The 22741-nt window shown below is 41.0% G+C and overlaps 1 protein-coding gene and 1 long non-coding RNA gene across 12 annotated transcripts in view; one reads left to right on the top strand and one right to left on the bottom strand.

Annotated features, from left to right (window-relative positions):
• LOC123939301 overlaps positions 1-7034 on the bottom strand; it is a 33144-nt gene extending 26110 nt beyond the window's left edge. For all 7 annotated transcript variants that reach the window (XR_006817817.1, XR_006817816.1, XR_006817820.1 and 4 more), the window contains exon 1: positions 6860-7034. This is a non-coding gene — a long non-coding RNA (uncharacterized LOC123939301). The remainder of the gene's footprint in view (positions 1-6859) is intronic.
• Positions 7035-7210: 176 nt separating this feature from the next.
• The window catches only part of LRIG2 (leucine rich repeats and immunoglobulin like domains 2), a 71387-nt gene continuing 55856 nt past the window's right edge, over positions 7211-22741 (top strand). For 4 of the 5 annotated variants that reach the window (XR_006817814.1, XM_046001171.1, XM_046001168.1 and 1 more), the window contains exon 1: positions 7211-7649. Coding sequence is in view for 4 of the 5 variants with exons in the window: in XM_046001171.1 (XP_045857127.1) it covers positions 7411-7649 (239 nt within the window). In the remaining variant the exon portion in view is untranslated. Of the gene's footprint in view, positions 7650-7934; positions 8019-22741 lie in introns of those variants that run through there. The other variant, XM_046001174.1, reaches the window with a different exon arrangement.

Raw genomic sequence — 22741 nt, 5'->3', positions numbered from 1 at the left:
TTATCTCTACATCCAACATGGGGCTTGAACTCATGACCCTGCGATCAAGAGTCACTTGGTCTACTGACTAAGCCAGCCAGGTGCCTCTATTATATTGTAATTTTAGTGTTAATATTAAGTATGAAGTTTGCTACAGGTTTTGGTAAATATCCTTTATCAGCTTAAGCAAGTTTATTGTGTTCCAAGTTGGCAAAAAGTTTTCGTAATGAATATATCTGGAACATTATGTTAAACACACATAAGATATATTATATATATATTTGCATGTTTCTTACAGTATATGAGACCTATATTACATATCATATGGTGTATACATATATATGTGTGCTAAAAAAACCTTTCTATTTTAGTATATGAAAAAATATATGATATACAGTATATTTATATGATATATATAATATATATAACATGAATATACACACGTTTTATATCTGGTAATGTTGTAAATTGTTGGTATTATCTCATAATGTAGTCAATTGCTGATAACGTAGTGAATGGCTGGCACTCTCTGATTTTCCTGTCCAGGAGTACATTCATGCTGTTTGCTGTGTGGATGGTTTTGAGGGAAACAAGATTAGAAAAATGAGTTCAGTTAGGAGGCTACTGAAGTGTATGTGAGAGATGATTATGTCTTGAGCTGGTGTGGTGGTAACAGAGATGGAAAGAAGCAGTCAGTTTTAAGGTGTATTTTGGATATGTTGATGGACTGGATGTGGGGAAACCATTGGGAGCAGATGGAGAATAAAGGGAAAGGAAAGACTTGAGAATGAGTCCTAGATTTCTGGTTTTACGGTTTTTTTTGTTAAAAAAAATTGTGGTAAAATATACGTAACATAAAATTTATCCTTTCAACCATTTTTTTAATTTTAAAAAAATTTATTAACATATAATGTATTATTAGCCCCAGGGGTACAGGTCTGTGAATCGCCCGGTTTACACACTTCACAGCACTCACCATAGCACACACCCTCCCCAATGTCCATAACCCACCACCCTCTCCCTACGCCCACTTCCCCCCGCCGCAACCCTCAGTTTGTTATGTGAGATTAAGAGTCTCTTATGGACTTTCAACCATTTTTAAGTTACAGTTCAGCGTCATTAAGTGCACTTATGTTGTTTTGCAATTATCTGCACTATCCATCTCCAGAATCTTTTTCATCATCCCAACTGAAACTTAGTATCCATTAAATGATAACTCCCTATCTCCTTCTCTCCCTGCCCCTGACAACCACCATTCTATTTTCTGTCCCTATGGATTTGACTACTTTAGGTACCTTATGTAAATGGAATTAACAATATTGTCTTTTTGTGACTGGTTAATTTCACTTAGCATAATGTCCTCAAGTTTCATCCATGTTGTAGCATATGACAGAATTCCCTTCCTTTTCAAGGGTGAATAATACTCCACTGAGTGTATATTCCACAATTTCTTTATCCATTCATTTGTTGATGGACACTTGGTTTGCTTCCACCTTTTGGCTGACTGAGTAATGCTGCTACAAACATGGGTATGCAAATATCTCTACAAGTCCTTGCTTTTAATTCTTTTGGGTATATACCATATGTGGAATTGCTGAGTCACAGGATAATTCTATGTTTACATTTTTGAGGAAATGCCATACCATTTTCCACAGTAGTTGCCCCATTTTACATTCCCACCAACAACGCACAAGAGTTCCAATTTCACATCCTTACAACAGCCCTTATTTTTTTGTTTTGTGGGTTTTTGTTTTTTCAATAATAGTTATCCTGATGGGTGTAAAGTGCTATCTTACTGTGGTTTTGATTTGCATTTCCTTAATGATGAAAGATATTGAGCATTTTTCATGTGTTTATTGACCATCGTATATCTTCTTTAGAAAAATGTCTAAGTCCTTTGCCATTCTTCACTTTTTTTTTATTACTGAGTTGTAGGAGCTCTTTTTTTTTAATTAAAGATTTTATTTATTTATTTGACAGAGAGAGATCACAAGTAGGCAAAGAGGCAGGTAGAGAGAGGGGGAAGCAGGCTCCCTGCTGAGCAGAGAGCCCGATGTGGGGTTCAATCCCAGGACTCTGAGATCATGACCTGAGCCGAAGGTAGAGGCTTAACCCACTGAGCCACCCAGGCTCTTTTTTTTTGTTTTTTTTTTTTTAAAGATTATTTATTTACTTATTTGAGAGAGAGATAGATTGCATATGTTGGGGGGGGAAGGAGCAGGGGAGAGAGAGGTGGGGGAGAAGATTCTCAAGCCAACTCTGAACCAAGTGAAGAGCCCGAATTGGGGCTCAATCCCACAACCCTGAGATCATGACCTGAGTCAAAACCAAGAGTCTGATGCCCAATCAACTGAGCCGCTTAAGTAACCCATGTTGTAGGACTTCTATATATCTTTATGAGACAGATGATTTACAAATATTTTCTCCCATTTTTTTTTAAGATTTTATTTATTTGACAGACAGAGATCACAAGTAGGCAGAGAGGCAGGCAGAGAGAGAGAGGAGGAAGCAGGCTCCCCGCTGAGCAGAGAGCCCGATGCAGGCCTCGATCCCAGAACCCCTGGATCATGACCTGAGCCGAAGGCAGAGGCTTTAACCCACTGAACCACCCAGGCACCCCTATTTCCTCCCATTTTATGGGTTATCTTTTCACTCTCTTGATAGGATCCTTTGCTGCACTAAAAATTTTTTTTTAAAGATTTTATTTATTTATTTGACAGAGATCATAGGTAGGCAGGCAGGCAGAGAGAGAGAGAGACAGGAGGAAGCAGGCTTCCTGCTGAGCAGAGAGCCCTATGTGGGGCTCGATCCCAGGACCTTGAGATTATGACCTGAGCAGAAGGCAGAGGCTTTAACACCCAGGTGCCCCAACTGCACTGAAATTTTTAATTTTGATGCAGTCTAGTTTGTTGGTTTTTTTTTTTTTCTGGCTTTAGATTTTGCTTCATTGAGTAGTAATTATTATTACTATTTCTTTGCTTTAGTGAGAAAAGGAGATAGAGGAAGGAAGAGAGGGAAGGAGAAGAAATGCATTCTAAATACAACTGTGCTTATTCAGTAAGAGGCAGTGACGTTTTTTGTTTCTTTTTTTAAAATTAAGCTTTTTATTTTATTTTATTGAAGATTGATTTATTTGAAGATTTATTTGAAGATTGATTTATTGAAGATTCATTTATTTATTTTAGAGAGAGAGAGAGAGAAAGAGCATGAGTGGGAGATGGAGAGAGAATCTCAAGCAGACTCTGCACTGAACTTGGAGCCTGATGTGGGACTTGATCCCACGACCCGGACATCATGACCTGAGCTGAAACCAAGAGTTGGACTCTTAACCGACTGTGCCACCCAGGCTCCCAATTAAGCTTTTCATTTTAGCATTTCATTTTCATTTTCATTTTTCATTTCATTTCATTTAGCATTTCATTCAGTATAGTTAACATATGTTAATATTAGTGTAATATTATTGTAATATTAATTTCAGGTGTACAATATGACGATTCAACACTTCCATGAAACACCCGGTGCTCATCGTGAGTGTACTCCTTAATCGCCATCACCTAGTTCCCTAATCCTCTACCCATCTCCCCACTGGTAATCATCAGTTTGTTCTCTGTAGTTAAGAGTCTGTTTCTTGATTTGTCTCTCTTCTTTTTCCTTTGCTCATTTGTTTTGTTTTTTTAATTCCACATATGTGTGAAATCATATGATATTTGCCTTTCTCTGACTAACTTACTTATCATTATACTCTTTAGCTCCATCCATGTTGTTGCAAATGGAAAGATTTTATTCTTTTTTAGGGATAAATAATATTCCACTAAATACACACACACACACACACACACACACCCTGGTATCTTCCTTATCCATTCATCTCTGGGTTGACACTTGGGCTGCTTCCATAATCTGGCTATTGTAAATAGCAAGAAATAGTGAAATTAACAATCATTTATTCAGTCACAAACATTCATTTATTATCTCTTAGATTTACTATCTATTTACTATCTGTCTATTCATCTACTATCTCTCAGACACTGCACTTAGCACCAGGGATATAACATGAGAATGGAGTTATCTTACTTAGTGGGAGGACAGCTGGAAAAAGTTATTTCAACACAATGGGATGGAGTTGACAACTATGGTAGAAAAATGGAAGTGGAAACCACTGCCTGGAAGTCAGAGAAATCTTTAAAGAGGAAGAACCTAGAAGAAGGGTAAGAAATGTCTGGCCAGAGAAGGTGGGGAGGGGCAACCTATAGAAGGAATAACATGTGCAAATAAGTATAGACATGCATGGACCAATTTATGATAGGCAAATAATTTCCTGCAGCTGGAATATGGAGAAAATGGTGAGGAGATAATGGGAAATGTGGGAGGTAGTTGGGCTGGGCCCTAACTGTGGAATCATCAAAGGCAGAACAGAGAATCTGGAATTTGATATTACAGGCAATAGGCCAAAACCAGAATAAAAAACCACTGGGAACACCACAGAATATGGGACTTGAACTCAAAACCTTGAGTAGAGCCTTGCTCTGCTGACTGAGCCAGCCAGGCACCTCTCAAATATTTTCATGCAGGGAGAAGCTAACAACATATTTATATCAGTATGCTTTGGAAAAATATTCTGGCAGAGAGGAGAGATGGAGGACAGAAGATGGGTTGAGAGGTTATTGCATTAATAACCATGAGAGAAGAAAGTCTGAACAATGACAGTAGCAGTGGGGATGAGAAGTGGGGAAAGATTTCAGGCATTCCTTAGCGGAAATCACCAGAGCCCAGTGACTGATTGGATTTGGGAGGAAAGAAAAAGGGGGAAGTGTGAGTGACCTTCGGATATCTAGTTTAGGAGACTAGAATTGGCCGTATCAGTCAGCTACGCCCTAGCAAGGAGCAAAGTCCTGAGATAATGAAGATGGGGCCGCTAAATTTTAAGGAGATGGTGTTTATATAAAGGTCTGGTGTTTACAGAAGGGTCTTCAACAAGGAATCAAAAGTGAGCAGTTTTTTTTAGGAGTCTGTAGTTGGGGTAGTCTCAGCTTATGGGCTACATTGAACTCTAGAAACTCAGCTCATGTTCTTGGCACTCAAGGCTTAATAAGACAAGTTTAGGACAATGCCCCATTTTTAATGAGAAATTGATCAGTAAACTTGTTAATAACATGTATTAGCTAGTTGGACATATGGAGGTTATTCTATGATTCTTTTTATTGCTATGAAATAAAAGTTTCATACTGAAAGTTTAAAAGAAAACATTTTGGGTAGTTTTATCAAATAGAGAGTAAAATATCATCATCTTTTCATTCATCAAACATTTATTGTCTGTTATATGCCAGGTACTGCGCTAGCCTGTATGGGGAATACAAAGATAGATAAGATGCATGTAAGTGCTATCAAAATGGTAAACAAATAATGTACAGAAGGAATTAAGAACTGGGAGGGGCTCCTAGCTGGTGTGACGTGCATAACTTATTGGGGAGGACACAGGATAAACAGCATGAATTTCTATTGTGCCCATAGGGAAGCTCTGAAACCATAATTCAGAGAGGTACTAAGATACTCCTGCCTTTGCCCATTTTCTTAGTGGAGGTTATTAAGCATGCTTAATAGCCAGGGAAGGGAGGTTAAGAGTAAGTTTCACCCTGCTGTCTTGGTTTTTAAAGTTTGGTTAAGATTGGGGCATTGGATAGGTCTTTGCATATCCAAGCAATATTTCAATCTTAAAAATGGAAAAAGGGTTTTAAAAGCATAACTGTGACTCCCAATCTGTCATGGAATGATTGCTTTCAGTTACTTTCTAGGACAACCATATGACCTAGGCATTATTACTTTTTTTAACCTGCTCAGTCTTTCAATTCCCAAGAGTCAGAAAACTCATAGTGATGCAAGTCTGCCTCTGCTCCAGGTAATTTGTTGAAAAAGAGAAACAACAGATCCAAAATGGAGTCACTTGTGCTAAGCCCCACAACAGCAAATCAAGATTAAATACCTAACCCAAATGCAGTTTCCGACTCTCCCAGGACTGTGACCTTTAATCAGTTCAGTCTGGAATTACCCGGTCTGCACTGGTAAGGTAATGTGCCTGATAGATGCCCCTTTTCCACCAAAGGAGGTGACTTTTTCCTAGAAACTTCGTTTTCCCGCCCACTTCTGCCTACAAAAGCCTTCCATTTTGTACAGTTCCTCAGAGCTCCTTTTTACTTGCTGGATAGGATGCAGCTTGGTTCATGAATGTCGTGTAAAGCCAACTAGATCTTCAAATGTACTCAGCTGAACTGGTTTCTAACACTTTAACCTCTCTGGGCTTGTTTTCTCATCACCAACAATTGTCCTATCAGTTTCACAGTCACTGAGAGACCAAACAAGGTAACAGATGCATATGCTTTTGAAAAGCAAAAAAGCACTACATATAAGTGAGCTACCACTCTTATTCTCAAAGTCTTATTAATTAACTTGGATATAAGAAATGGCCGAGTGAGCATAAGGAGGCCAGACTTCCTAGTAGGTTTTTCATAACCTCTGCTTCAGGATAAATAAAAAATTTTGTCACTCCTGGCCTTCATTATAGGTCCCACTTGCTTTTCTGAGTGTGAGCAAAAGGTCAGCTTCCCTGAAACAGAGGAAAGCAGGGTATTTTCTTTAGAGACGTGCCTTGCAGGTGGAGTCCCATCCACATTTATTAAGCTCCAAGCTCGAATAGAAGCAGGAGGTACCCAGCTGAGTGGAGCGGATCCACTGACAGCACTCCATCAATTGATAGTGGTAACATACTTCCTGTTAAGACAGTGGGAGTTGCCGCCCACCTGCAGGACGGCACGAGCTGCAGACAAGCAGGAGGGGACAGAGGCGGCCCCAGCTGGGCCCTGGGGCCCCACGCCAGGTAACATACCTTCAGAGTCCTCGACTGGGAAGGTAGCTCTTCTATCTTTCCCCTTCCTGGGAGCCCAGTAGAAAGATCTTTCTCTACTGTTGTAGGAAATAGCCCCCAAATCCAGACTTTGGACTAGGAGATTTAGCCACTATTCCTCTTAAGAAGCTACTGCGCCCTCCAGCGGAGAATTGGCGGCAGAACCGCAAATGGGCGCCGCAACGTGCTGGACACCTTAAAATCCTCCTTAAGAAACTCCCAATCACTGGCCCCGCCTCCTCACGGAGTCCCGCCCCCGGCGCGTCCTCGTTCTGTGGCACCGATTGGTTGACTCTTGTGCGTGAAGACGTTGCGTCGCGGGGCGGGGCGGAGGAGCGTTGTCCGTGGGGCCTCAGCGGTGTGTCGTCGGCCGCCGCCCCCGCTGCTGTGCATATCCGCCCCTCTTCCTCCCTTTCGAGGGTACTGGCGACAGCCGGGCCCTGGGGTGGCAGCGCAGCCACCAAACGTCTCCGCCGAGTTGTCTTTGCTAGTTGGCGGCTCTTCTCGGCTGGGACCTGGTCGGGGGTTGGAAAATGGCGCCGGCGCCCCAAGGCGTCCGGGAGGAGCCGCGGCTGGATTGTCGGTCCAGAGCACTTTCCCGGCTATTTTTCCTCGCCCAGGCTGCTCTCCTCTTGCTGCCGGCTGCTCGGGCGGGCCTCTGCCCCGCGCCCTGCTCCTGCCGCGTCCCTCTGCTGGACTGCAGTCGCAGGAAACTACCAGCGCCGAGCTGGAGGGCGCTGTCGAGCCCGCTGCCCCCCGACGCTGCCAGCTTGTGAGTAGAGTTGCCGGGAGGGGGTCCAACAGAAAGGTAGCTCCCGCTCCCGGGGCACGCTTGGTTGGAGGTCGCGGTCGGGAGCATGAGTTCTGAGGGGGTATGCCGTTACAGTGTTGTGAACTTTTTTGGGGGTGGGGTGGGAGCCTAAACAACCTGGAGTTAAGGTTCTGGAGGCTCGTGTGACAACCAGGGTTAAGGTTCTTGAGGCCTGGGAGTTTGTGATTCCGGGGCTGGGGAGGAGTTGGGACGGGGATCTTGTTAACGCCTCTCTGGACCCGGGCACCGGCCTTTACTCTGGATGGCTGGAGCTCCTCGCCCACTTTGGGCTGCTTCATCCAGATGTAACTCAACCTGAATGCTCCGCAGGTACGTGCTTTTATAACCACGATCGCCAATGACATAAGAACGGTCCTTTTGTCTCTAGTTCGCGTTTTGGCACATTGGGTGCTGTAGTTTTGATCCTTGAACTACAGGGTTGAAACAGCATGTATTAGGAGATCTAGTACTAACCCGAGGAATTACCTTTATAAGTGGCATTTTTTTAAAAATCGGGATTCACTGTAAAGAAGGGAGGCAGTATTCTTTCCCAGATCATGTGCTGCTTTAATTGTTTTCGGTGCATTTCCTTGTGCGAAGAACCTAAAAATCAGTTCTCTTTATGTGTTAGAAGCAAGTACAGTGATTGGAGGAATTCTTCTGGAGACTCTACTGCTGAATGCTCATCTTGACAGGCCTGTGTTAGTGTCACCTGGAGAGCTCGTTAGTCTGAGTCAGCCTGGTGGCAGTAGGAGCAACAGTAGGCGTTAAATGCTGCAATTATGGGGTTTCTTAACCACTAACAGTTATTCCTCTGTTGCTAACTGAGCATCGCATTTATTAATTGACAGACTTCTAATAGAGTCTTCTCTAAGAAGAGTGTCACAAAAAAGAATAGTTTGAGGTGCCATTAAAGTATGAGGGGCTGCTTGGATTTTCCTTGCGAGTAAATTACAAGTAGAAATTCTCTCTGCCGCAGAGGTTAAGGTATTTAAACGTTTACAAATAGGTTAAGATAGATGGGAAAGAAAGCAACTTCAGGAATTCTTTGAGAAAATTAAGGTAACTTAAATAACCAAATATCATAGCATAGATCGGCAATAAAATGTTTTCTGTTGTTTTGGTAGTGACACCTGTAGCTAATTCTGGTTCTGCTGACCCAGATTAAATATAAAAATTGGTATCAGTGATCAGCGTAGTCTGTATTGAACCTAGCACAAAATCTTTGTAATGCAGCAAGTGCCTTTTTCTAAGAAATTCTTGGAACAGCTTGCTGATTATGATGGAATGAATCTGATGCAGGTTTAAAGCCAACACTTTATTTAGCTGTATTCGAAGTAAATGTGGCTTACTTTTTTAAGATCCTCCATTGGTAGGTAGACAGTAATTAGGAATAGTTTTATGTAAGATACAATTATTTTGTGTCTGCGTTTGATTTTTATTTAATCTAGACAGATTTCCTAAAGCCAAATGACATCCCCAAATTCTAAATGTACTATAATGAAATTGACATTTTCAGTTGAAATAAAATGCCTTGGAGAGTAATTCTGTTGTAGAAATGTAATTGGATGGAAGTCTTACATTAGCAGAAGTTGTTTTAGAATAAAAAAATTGCACTTTTATAAACTGCGAAATGTAACATTCTTCAGTCATTGCCTTCAGCTATAAAACCACCAGGTACACATGGGTTTTTAAATGTAATTTTGAATGTTTAAAGTAGATGTCGTGCTCTAAATACATTAGTGATTCAAACTCATGCTGAAACTCGTGGCCATCATCAAAAAGATTATAGATGAAATCCGTTAATCTTGGTTTTTGAAATATGTATGTATATCTGTACTGAGTTCCTGGTACAGAGATCCTGAAGCCTTTGTAATTTTCTAAATGATAAGAGCACTAGGAGCATTTTGTGTTCTAACATTCAGTCTTTGATTCCTGACACAGAAGCTCCTAAATCCCTTGGTATTTCCTGGGTGATGGGAGTGTGTTTCAGTCTGAAGAGGAGACTCTTGATAGGCTCTTGAAGAGCTTCAGGATGGGAGTCCCTCACCAGAAAGACCAAGCCATTGTTAGAAGCTTGGAACTTTCAGCCCTATCCCTATTCTCCTGGAAGGGGAGGGACTAGAGATTGAGTTAATAAGTGATCATGCCTATATGATTACCTTCCAAAAAATCCCCGAAGTATGGACTTGAAGAGCTTCTAGGGTGAACATACCTTCACCCTGAGAGTGGCACACCTCAACTTTACTGGGACAGAAACTCTAGCACCAGACCTTTCCAGATCTCACCCTGTGTATCTCTTTGCCTGGTTGTTTATTTCTGTTCTTGACCATATCCTTTATTATGTAATAAGCCAGTAAACATAAGTAAGTGTTTCGCTGAGTTCTGTGAGCTGTTCTAGCAAGTGATTAAATCCAGTGAGGGGTTCCTGGGTACCTCCAGTTTTTAGCCAAGTCAGACAGAAGTTGTAGGTAATATGGGGACCCACTACTTGTGATTAGTGTCTGAAGTGGGGGACAGACTTAATGAGGCTGAGATCTGTTATGAGGTCTGCTGTAACTCCAGTAGTGTTAGAATTGAATTGAATTGTAGCTGGTGTTGGAGAATTGGTTGGTGTGGGAGGAAAACCTTCACATGTCTGGTATCAGCAGTATTATGTGTGGAGTAAAAGGGAGTAACAGGTGACAAAGACTCTTTGCTTGGGCAGACTTTAGTTAGACTTCTGAACTTTTCTGGGCCATATGTATACTTCTTAGTCAAATTTAGTTATAGCAAGAAGCTTGCTAAGTCAGTTTAGCAAGAAGTGCCCCTGCTCAGTATCTGTTTGGATTCCTCCTCCTAGAACATCCAGAAAGTGATGTCTGATTGCCCTTGCCTGTTTTTAGCAAGAATCCTTTAGGCCGTTTAGTCAGTGCTTACCCTCCTGCCCCCCGAGTTTCCTCTCAGTAATTTTCCATTCATTGACCTCACTTCTGCTTTGCTATAAAGTCCGTCTTGCCCAAGCATTATTCGGAATTGAGCCCCAACTCCTTCCTCCACTACAAAATTTCATAGCTTCACCACCTCCCAAAGTTTTCCTTACCATGCTTTAACAAGTATAATTTTTTTCCTTTTATCAGTTATGATCCCTCAACTTGGATAGGATCAGATTCATCATTGGACCCCCGGACCTCTCACCCAGGACCCTAAGTGCATAACTTTGAAGACTTTATCTTCACTCCTGACTGATTGATCCGGGATCCATTGGTGAGTCCGACTCCTGAATCATTGCTCCGGACAAATGTCCGTGGAAGCTGGTAAGGACAGATTTTGATTCTTAAGAGTCTGAGTTTACTCCAGAAGATGAGATAGAGTCTCAGATAAACACAGGTTGGGTTGGAGTCCCATGTTTTTCTGTAAGAAGCTCAGTCAGAGTGCCAGGCAAATAGCTGTTTGTAAAAAGCTGGGTTAGAGTCCTAGGCTTCTTTCTTTGAAAGCTACTTACCAGACTGGAAATCTCTTCTTCTTGACTCTTTTTTTTTTTTTTTTTTTTTTTTGAGTGGGGATTATTTTCTGACTCTCTGGTTTGGAAATCTGTTTTTATTTTTCCCCCTGTCTCCTTGTACTTGAAGTGTAGCTTCCTGGCTCTCTAATACCTCTTAGATTTCTGTGTTGGATCCTGCTTTTTCCATGGGAAGTTTTCAGTTGACTCAAAATACCCATCTTGAACTCCTGCTATGTTTGCTGCCAACTGTGTCTACGTCCATTCGTGTTGGCATGTTTTTGCTGAGAATAATGGAGAATTTCATTGGTTTCTTTGAGAAATTTGAGATCTCCCCAATCTGGCTCCTTGAAGAGCTCTCCCTTCCCAATGCTGCTTTTCCTCCTCCTTCCTCTTAACTGCCTTAAAACTTCCAGTTCCATTGAATCTTTTCTTATGTCCCCTTCCAAATTCTTTTCTCTTCTCTACCTCTGCCACGCCTTTTTCCACCACAATCTTTTTCTACCACAGTCTTTATAGTCACTTGAATTCTGGGCCCCCTGTCCTCCATTAGGGGCTGTTAGGGGACTTAGGGACCCCCATAAGCAGTTACTTGACCTAAAAAGTAGTTACTTGACCTAAAAAGGAGAATGCTAATTGGAAACAGAAGGGATGTTTTGGCCAGTCAGATGGGCTTTGGAGATACCCACGCAGTTGGCTAGATGTCTCCTTGGTCACTCACTTGAAATTTGGTCCACAACCTCCATAAGACATTATCAGGGCAAGGGAAAGTCTTGAAGATGATATTTATATAATTGGTAAACAAATACATTAACTTGGTCCAACATTTCCTAGAAACACAATTAAAAAAAAAAAAAAAGATATTTATTTATTTATTTGAGAGAGAGCATGCACATGTGTGTGCATGTGCCTACAAGCAGGGAAAGAAGAGTCAGAAGAAGAGGGAGAAGCAGACTCCCTGCTGGATCCCAGGACCCTGGGATCTTGACCTGAGGTGAAGGCAGATGCTTAACATACTGAGCCACCCAGGCATCCTTAGAAACAATTTGTATAAAAATAGAAAAGTGGAGGGGCACCAGTGGGTTAAAGCCTCTGCCTTCGGCTCAGGTCACGATCCCAGGGTCCTGGGATCGAGCCCCACATCGAGCTCTCTGCTCAGCAGGAAGCCTGCTTCCTCCTCTCTCTCTGCCTGCTTCTCTGTGATCTCTGTCTGTCAAATAAATAAATAAAATCTTAAAAAAAAAATGGAAAAGTGGAGAAAAGACAAGAATGAATTATTTTCTATAAACCAGTGAATTTGTATTACTATATTTTACTAACTTAAGACTGAAATTTTAGAATGAAAACAGTAGCTCTCTATTTGTGTGTGTGTGTATGTATGTTGTAAAGGTGTGATATTTCTCTGCCTCTGGATAATATTATCAAATTAATTTATAAAATCCCTTAAAGGAATTTCATTCAAGCTGCCTTAGAGATGTGAGCACTTACATAAATTAAATATTCCTGAAACTCTCAGAAATAGAGAAACTAACCCAATGTTTTGTCTTGGCCCCTCCCCCCTTTTTTTAAAGATTGCATTTGTTTGAGAGAGTGTGTGGCTTGTACATGAGCTGGTAGGAGGGAGAGGGAGAAGCAGACTCCCTGCTGATCAGGGAGCCTGTTGTAGGGCTCTATCTCAGGACCCCGAGATCATGACCTGAGCTGAAGGAAAATAATTGACTGAGCCACCCAGGCACTCCAAAACTAATCCAGTATTTTAAGTTTACATTTGTAAATAAAGCTATTTTGAAAATTGATGGTAAAATAAAAACAAGTATGTCTGTAGAGTTGTCAGCATTAAATATAATGCGGACATATAATTTTTCTTCTACCTAAGCTTACTAGTCAAGCTTATATGATCTCTACTAGACTTTAAGATTATAAAACTATAAATCCAGGGGCGCCTGGGTGGCTCAGTGGGTTAAAGCCTCTGCCTTCGTCTCGGGTCACGATCCCAGGGTCCTGGGATCAAGCCCTGCATCGGGCTCTCTGCTCAGTGGGGAGCCTGCTTCCTCCTCTCTCTCTGCCTGCTTCTCTGTGATCTGTCTGTCAAATAAATAAATAAAATCTTTAAAAAAAATAAAAACTATAAATCCAAATTAAGACTAAAACATAAAAATGAATTGCTTGATGTATGTCAAGCACTATCGTAAAAAAAAAAAAAAAAGACAGTGGGGAGACCATGTATTTAATCTTCCTGGGTTTTTACTTTTGTGATACTTGCCTATCATATATATGTTATAAAAATAGTTAATGGGAGTGGGGCATCTGGGTGGCTCAGTCAGTTGGGTATCTGCCTTTGTTTGGCTCAGGTCATGATTTTGGAGTCCTGGATTTAGGCCCCACATTGGGCTCCCTGCTTGGTGGGGAGTCTGCCTCTCCCTCTGTCTCTCCCCCTGCTCTTGCTCTCTCTCTCTCTCTCTCTCTCTCTCTCAAATAAATAAAATTTAAAAACTAGTTAATAGGGTGGGTGCCTAGGAGGCTCAGTTGGTTAAACCTTTGGCTCAGGTCATGATCCCAGTGTCCTGGGATAGAGTCCCACATCACCCTGCTTCTCCTTCTCCCACTCCTGCTGCTTGTGCTGTCTCTCTCTGTCGAATAAATAAATAAAATCTAAATAAATAAATAGTTAATAGGGAAATAACTTGAGATGATGGCTAGCTTAGTTTGGTGTTAATATATGCCTAAAATAAAAAGGTAGACCATTTTTTAAAAGTTTTTCTATCTTTTTTTTTTTTAAGAGAGAGCGAGCACAAGAGTGTATGTGTGTATGTGCGTGGGCAGGGGCAAAGAGAAAGGGAGAGAAAGAATCTTAAGTATATTCCACACCAGTGCAGAGCCTGATGTGAGGCTTGATCTCATGGCCTTGAGATCGTGACCTGAGCCGAAATCACAAGTCAGATGCCTAACCAAGTGAGCCATCCAGGTACCCCAAATGTAGGTCATTTCTAAGCAGGGTAAACTGCTGAAACATTCACTACTGAATCTAAGTTTGGGTTTATGTATTTTTGGTGTCGTGTTTTTATGTGGTATAGAAAATCTAAAGATATTTGAATCTCTTAGTAAACATGTCATTTACCACATTGAAAAATCATTTTGTGAGGAATTATATGTCTCTAGAAATTGTGAAATTGCATATTCATAAGCTTACTAATCTACAGAATGCTGATATATGACAGAAGGCAATTGTCTGTGTCATAGTATTCTCTGTAAAAGAAAGTTTATTAATACTTTAAAAAAAATTGTAGAGGCACCTGGGTGGCTCAGTTGTTAAGTGTCTGCCTTCGGCTCAGGTCATGATCCCAAGGTCCTGGGATCGAATCCCATGTCGGGCTCCCTGCTTTGCAGGAAGCCTGCTCCTCCCTCTCCCACTCCTCCTGCTTGTTTTTCCTTTCTGACTCTCTCTCTCTGTCAAATAAGGCTCGGTGGTTTGGGCCGCTGCCTTGGGCTCAGGTCGCGATCTCGGGGTCCTCGGCGGGGAGCCTGCTTCCCTCTCACTCTCTCTGCCTGCCTCTCTGCCTACTTGTGATCTCTCTCTGTCAAATAAATAAATAAAATCTTTAAAAAAAAATTATAATCAATATATAGGTAGAACTATTAGAAACCATAAAAATAATATGAAACAATTTGGGGCACCTGGGTGGCTCAGTGGGTTAAGCCTCTGCCTTCGGCTTAGGTCATGATCTCAGGGTCCTGGGATTGAGCCCCACATCGGGCTCTCTGCTCAGTGGAGAGCCTGCTTCCCCCCCTCTCTCTGCCTACCTGTGATCTCTCTCTCTGTCAAATAAATAAATTTTTAAAAAATGAAACAATTTTATATGCAGAATGTGCAAGGCATGAAGGATGTGTTTTTGTGCAGGGGAAAAAAAATAATTTTCTAAGGCAGACTGACTGGTTGTTCCAGAATGAGAAAGAATCAAAAATACAAGACAGAAACTGAATGGATATTAGAAAAATGGTTATAGATGTGCAGAAAAGTAATTATATGTGTGGTCAAGTTGCTAAGGTTTAGTAGATTTATTTATAAGTTAAAAAAATTTAACTTTAATATCAAAAGTGTACCTGATGCAAAACTAAAATGTCACAGTTTTCTTGGATTATTTGTCTGCTTTTATTAAGAAACTAAAAAGATTTTCCTTTACCTTTTATGTAATTTGCCTAGGAAACAAAGATTTTGTGTCTGATTAAAATAATTTCCTGTGCTTTTTGTGTTCATCAGTTCTTTGATAATTTTATTTATTTATTTATTTATTTGACAGAGAGAGATCACAAGTAGGCAGAGAGAGAGAGAGAGGAGGAAGCAGGCTCCCTGCCGAGCAGAGAGCCCGATGCGGGACTCAATCCCAGGACTCTGGGATCATGACCTGAGCCGAAGGCAGAGGCTTAAACCACTGAGCCACCCAGGTGCCCCAGTTCTTTGATAATTTTGTTTTAAAAAAGATTCATTTATTTTAGAGAGACCGCTTGTGTAGTGTGTGGGGTTGGGGATTGCAGAGGAGAGGGAGAGGGAAAAGGAGAGAAGTAGAGTCCCTCCTGAATAAGGAGCCTGACTACTGGACTCAATTTCATGACCCTGAAATCATGAGTCCAGCCAAAATCTTGGGTTGGACATTTATCCGACTGAGCCATACAGGTGCCCCAAGTCTTTCATTACTTTAAAGAATTGAGTCTTTTCAGGGCGCCTGGGTGGCTCAGTGGGTTAAGCCGCTGCCTTCCACTCAGGTCATGATCTCAGGGTCCTGGGATCGAGTCCCACATCGGGCTCTCTGCTCAGCAGCGAGCCTGCTTCCCTTTCTCTCTCTATCTGCCTGCCTCTCTGTCTACTTGTGATCTCTCTCTGTCAAATAAATAAATAAAATCTTTAAAGAATTGAGTCTTTTCAATATTATAAAAGCTAAGATTTTTTTTCCAACCATGTAATTTTCTGTATTTGCCTTTGAAATCTTTTGTCACTTTTTTTAAATGAGTAGATATTGTTTCACAATGACCTGTTATCGTTTCCGTAGTGTAGTGGTTATCACGTTCGCCTCACACAATGACCTGTTATCTTAAGTCAATTAATTTTTTTTTAAAGATTTTATTTATTTGAGAGATATTGAGCATGAGCAAGGGGAGCGGCAGAGACAGATTGAGAAGGAGATTCCCTGCTGAGTGCAGAGCCCTTCACAGGGCGCAGAGATCATGACCTGAGCTGAAATCAGACACTTAACAGACCGAGCCACCCAAGTGCCCCATACTTAGCCGTTTAAACCATTTGACATTTTTGACAACTTCCCCAAATCAGATTCTAAGTGGATTTTTTTTTTTTTTTTTTTTTAGAGTAGGCTTTACTCCCAGTATGGAGCCCAGTGCAGGGCTTGAACTCATGACCCTGAGATCAAGACCTGAGCTGAGATCAAGAGTTGGGTGCTTAACTGACTGAGCCACCCAGGGACCCCTACATGGGATTTTTTGATCTCACACTGACTTTGAGATATTATTTTAATATAATTTTTTCAGAGGGCTTCTGAAAAAATTTCAAAGGATTTGTCGCTCACCCTGTAAAAGAGATATTTAAACTAATTGGGTTTATTTGCTATGACAGATTACATGGGACGCATTGTCAAATAAGAAATGATGACAAACCTTCTTAGGTTATTTGTGTATGGATATATGTTACTAATTTTGGTATTCCCAGAAATGTTTGAAGTTTATAGTTGTTGTCTAGTATGTTGAAATATTATATGATACAAGAATTACTTTTTTTGCTTATCAAATGAACTCTCATCAGAATTTTGACCATGGCTGTTATAAGTCTTTTTCATTCACAGACAAGTTGTTTTACTTTCATTTTTCTCTGACACCAGTTACAATCAGCTACAGGCAAGAATACTCCATAATGGTGTCAGTTGAATAGTTTTTTTAAAAAAAGATTTATTTATTTATTTGAGAGCATGAGCAGGTGGGAGGGGCAGAGGGAGAGGAAGAAGCAGACTCCTCCCCACTGAGCAAGGAGCCCAAAACAGGGCTTGATCCTCGGATCCCAGGATCATGACCTGAGTTGACAGCAGATGCTTAATTGACTGAGTCACCCAGGCATCCCTCAGTTGAATAATTTTAAGGTCATGCATTGGGCTGAGTAAAAATTTCCAGAACTAATGAAGAAGCTGATGGATTCATAAAACTGCTAACTCAAGATCGAGCAGAATAAGAATTAATTACATGGGACCAAATGAACTGATGAAGATGGTTATATTTTTTTAATAACTCTTTGTTTGAAACAGTGCTCCTTCTTTAATGTTTTCCAGATTTAAAGAAAGCCCCCCCCCCCTTTTCTCTTAAACTGTAGCTTACAACAATCTGATTATACCTTTGTGAACAAAGATGAAACAATTACTTTTTCTCCCTATCTGATCCCTCCAAAATTTGGAAACTCTTAATGCATATTCTTGTTTTCATGATACTATGGTTATTTGTGTAAGTTGAAGAAGAATCTGTTCTTGTAACAGGATAGAGTTGGAAACATTGGTTTTATTATCAGAGCTTCGACTGTAATGTTATATTTGAGAGTGACGTGCATAAAATCTGGTTTAAAGGGACTAAGATTGCCCTTATGAAGCTAGTGCTCTTGGAAGAACTGGCTCCTATCTGTCCTCCAGGGTTCCCAGCGTTACAGGTAAGTAAGGAATGTCACTTCCTGGTAGGTCCAGAAATCTCAGGCTATCTTGGGGACCCCAAGGAAAGAGGAGTTCTCTCAGGCTTATAGATATGGGAAGATAAAGTCTGGTGGCTAACTCCTGGATTGGCTACATAATCGCAGAGGCTTTTAAAAGTTTATTTACTTATTTATAAAAATATTTATTTATTATTTGACAGAAATCACAAGTAGGCAGAGAGGCAGGCAGAGAGAGAGAGGGAAGCAGGCTCCCTGCTGAGCAGAGAGCCTGTTGCAGGGCTCTATCCCAGGACCCTGAGATCATGACCTGAGTGGAAGGCAGAGGCTTAATCCACTGAGCCACCTAGGTGCCCCGAGGCTTTTAAAAGCTTAATCTGATATTTCTGTATGAAAAGTTCCAGTAAAAGCAAACTCAAAAAGTGGCCATATGGGCAGTCACTATTCTTGCTTCACCTATGTAAATAATCAGGACAAATCTAACGAGATCAGAATTCTTTGGTTGTTCTTTTTTTTTTTTTAAGGCAAAAACTAAAAACTTTATTTTAACTGAAATGGCACAGAAACAACTTGACAAACTTAACAAACTTGACAACTTGACAAACTTAATATCCCAGGCTTTAAATGAGACCAGAATTCTTTCACTGAAAGGTTCACTATAAAGAGAAATTTTTTTGTTTTAGTGCAGATCTGTAGTGCACCCTCATGGAGTCTGTCTTGCACGTTTTTGCCATTCCTTACCAGATACTCAACTCTGGTTTCCTCCAGAGTTGGTTCTAATTTTTCAAACTAATGTTTGTAGTTTCAGTTTTTCAATTAATTTGAAAATTTAATTTTCAGTTTTTCAAACTAATGTTTATAGTTTGTGGCTCTAATTTTTTAAACTAATGTTTGTAGTTTTTTCTCCCACCCTTCTGACTTGACATCACCGAAAACTAAAACTGCTCTTTTCCTGAAACCCTGCAAGCTAAAGCTGGATGACTTTATAAACTTCAAAAAAAGACAACAAAAAACATCACATATCATATATATGGGCAACCCTTGTGCCTCCTGCTATGTGGACGAGAGGTTCACCAGAACACCCAGTGCCATCACCAGAGACATTCAGACTGCAAACCAGGAAAATTCTTCAGATGGCTACTGCCACCCTCATTCCACCATTTAAAGATGCTTCGAGCTCTAGTCTGAAATTTCAGCTGGCACTCCTCTGGACTCAGAAACTAGGTTTCTAATCTAACTATTAATTTTTGTTTTTCTTGTATTTTCATAGAAGCTCCCCTCATTAAATGCCTGTCTCCTAGCATCATCAAGCGGATATCCTTTAATACTAAGTCCCAACAGAAGCTTTACCTGGTCCTTAATGGACAAAAGGCGACTGAACAAGAGAATAGACTTACGTTGTTCAGAGGAGGGATGAATGCCTCTTTCCTTGGACTAGAATAAGGACGGACAGATTCTTTGGTTGACCCAATATTATACTCCTGAATCATCTTCTAGGCTCCTCCTTCTAGGTCCTTGTAAAAACAGTTTTAGCAAGAACCCTGCTAAGTCAGTTAAGAAGCCTTCACCGTGGAATCACACCCTTGGTATCTGATCATACGCTTTGATGTCTGATTGGTTTTCTTACCTTCCAGCATTCTTCAGGTGCTGTCTGGTTACCCAGGCCTGTCTTCAGCAAGAATCCGCTTATATTTGTTTAACCAGAACCCACCTTATCCCTGTTTTTTTCCTTTTAGTGATTTTACGTGCACTGATTTTGGCTGACCACCCTGCTCCTTGGCTATAAATTCCCACTTGCCCTTGCAGTATGGAGTTGAGCCCAGTCTCCCCTTCATTACAAAATGTCACCACAATGGTTCCTATACCTGAAGAGAAAACTTGTACCACCTTGAATAAAGTTTTCTCATGAGGTTTTAACAGGTGTCATTGAATATTTTTTTCTTTTAACACAGCTGTCACAGAGGTGAGATTTACTAGAGTGGCCCTGGCTTATAGAAACATGGTTTGGGAAGAGAGGGTAGAGGATGGGGAATGTGGAGCCATTGATCCTGGGAGGCATGTGTTCACCTCTGGTATGGAGCAGCAGCTGTGCTGCTCTCAGTTACTGAAGATAAAAGTTACAAATGGAATTTAGAGATGGATCCAGTTTCCAGCACTTTGGTTTACTGGATATGTAGGAATTGGAAACTAATAAGGAAAAGGTGAAATGTAAAGTCCTTTGGCTCTTGTTATGTGTGATAGTTAAAATGAAATTAAAATAGAGTTCTGGGTCTGACTTTGATGCTAGACTGAGATCAGATTTCCCTGAGTCAGTTTTGACTACTAGCCCCAAAGCTGCCTCCCTCAAGGGGAAAATTATGCAAAGACAACAGAAAGTTACCTCTAGAACCTCTGGTCTCCAAGAAGACCATTGGTGTAAGGGGGAGGGCAAAAGTGAGACTACTGAAACCAGGGAATATTGTGTGAAGGAGTTGTTTTCATTTTGTGGATCAGTAGTAGCAGTTTCCTGAAGAACCTTTATTAAAATGGATTTGGAGAGTAACTTAGGAGAAGTATCTAGTTTTAAATGCTGTAGTGCGGGAGACCAAGTTTGGGTTGGTGCAGGATGCACGGCTCACTGTGGAGCAATCACAGATAGCTATATGTGGTCCACACCCAAAGCAGGTTATTCCCAACGGAACAGCCAGCCTCTTGGTCTGGATAAAAGCCACTCTAAGGTCTCTTTACCCTGATAATGGAGAATGCCCACCTGGCCCTGTAAATGCCAAGTGGAACACCCTCAATGGAGCAGATGGTATGCTTCATATATAAGCTCAGTGGGATTATCTTTATGATAATTGGGATATTCATCTGCTGAGTATGTCTGTTACTCTATTGATAGTAAATGCTGTAGTTAAGGGGAGCTCTTTTACATGAACACCCCATATAACCTTATGTGCTGCAAAACCTAGGGACAGTAGGGGAAGCCTTACATATTTGCTGTCTCAGCTTCCCCTCCCAGGTTTTATAGCCCTTAATAAAAGTACCAGGTTAATTAGCAAGAGAACAAGGAAAGGCAAAGGAGAGAATCAAGGGACTTAAGTACTAAGAATCAAGTCTTAGCAAGGTGGAAATTTTTATTTTATTCATTTATTTATTTTTAAAGATTTTATTATTTGACAGAGAGAGACACACAGAACAGAAGCAGTAGGAGAGGGAGAAGCAGGCTTCCCCCTGAGCAGGAGCCTGATACAGGCTCCATCCCAGGACCCTGGGATCATGACCTGAGTGTAAGGCAAATGTTTAACTGACTGAGCCACCCAGGCACCCCAATGTGGAAAATATTAAATAATTTTAAGAAATAAGGTGAATAAAGCATATATCATTTGGAGCAAAACAAAGGAAAAAGGAAAGAATCATAGGATTCAACTGAGGAGAATGGAAAGCTTTAGATGGTTATTAAGAAATGGGATGAATTAGGTATGCCTGGGTGGCCCAGTTGGTTAAGCGTCTTCCTTTGGGTTAGGTCATGGTCCTGGGGTCCTGGGATGGAGTCCCACATTGGGCTCCTTGCTCAGTGGGGAGCCTGTTTCTCCTTCTGGCTCCTGTTCTCCCTGCTTGTGTGTGCTCTGTCTCTGATAAATAAATAAAATATTTTTAAAAAATTGGATGAATAAGATAGATATTGATGGGGTTAAGACAAAGATTTTAGTACAACACTACTTAAGGTTGGGCAGTCCACAGAGACCTTTTTCTGCCCCCCACCCCCCCAAAAAGGGCCTCAAGTATATTCTATTTATCCCAGTTTGGAGAAATTTTTAAAATCTAAAGGCAGAGATTACAATGAGTAATGTGACTAGTAATTGCTTGGGGCATTGGGTAGATAAATGAAGTGAGCTAAAAACTGATGAAGGGCCAAGGTCCCTTAGCTTCATCCCTGGGAAGACCCAAAGCCTTTTGCACAAGAGTGGATAAAATAATCAGGAGGTGGAGAAGGAAAGTTCCCAGGATTCCTTGATATGGGAGTCTCTTGCACTGTGGTATTTGCACTCAAATACCAGAACCCATTGATAAAGCCCTAATGCAGTTGAGGGAGCAGAAACATATAAGGGTTGATAGGATTTTGAAAGTTGGAATGTTTAAACAAGGCTGTATGTAAAGAAGTGTCTCCTTTACCTCAATGTTTTATGGGAATGAATTGTGTCTGGCTTGGGGATCAGATTTCCAGTATTGTAGAACCAAGATATGTTCATAAGTTTCTGCTGGAGGCTGTAATTAGGAATATAGGGTGAAAGTTTGAGAGAATGGGTGTATTCGAACAAGTTTTTACCTGATTGTATTTAGGGGGATGGACCTTATATCTGACTGGGGAATATTTCCTTTACCTATTATTGTAAAACTGAAGTCAGGTAAAGCCATCTTTCAACATTAATTGGATACACTAAAGGGGAACCTGTAAGATTGCCCAAGCCCAGACAATGTAGAATAGAAGTCTAGGTGCTTGTATGGACAAAGTTTCTGCGTTAGTCCACTGTAGTAGTGTACTGTACAGACTGCGGCTTATGGCAAAAGCCTCTGAGTGCCTCCCAACAATGACTTTCTGGACTTTGGACTAGAGAATTCCTGCTTGAAGGACAATTACTGCCTTGCTATTGACCAGTAATCGAAACGGCCACTGTGACTAAAAATCATAAAAATAATCTTGCAAACTGAAATACTCATGATGTCTTGCACAATGTCGGATAACACTTCTGTAGGTAGGGCAGTGCCCGGCAGAGTTCTGTAACAAAATGGAAATGAGAGGAGGAGATACTCAAGAGCAGGAAGGCTCTGTGAGGAGCTGCTGGATTCTGTTGTCACTTGGGCAGTGTCCTATAAACAGTTCATAACTGACCAGTGAGG

Source organism: Meles meles, chromosome 1 (assembly GCF_922984935.1).
Source record: "Meles meles chromosome 1, mMelMel3.1 paternal haplotype, whole genome shotgun sequence".
Classification (NCBI taxonomy): domain Eukaryota; kingdom Metazoa; phylum Chordata; class Mammalia; order Carnivora; family Mustelidae; genus Meles; species Meles meles.
This window is presented reverse-complemented; position numbering and strand designations above follow the sequence as displayed.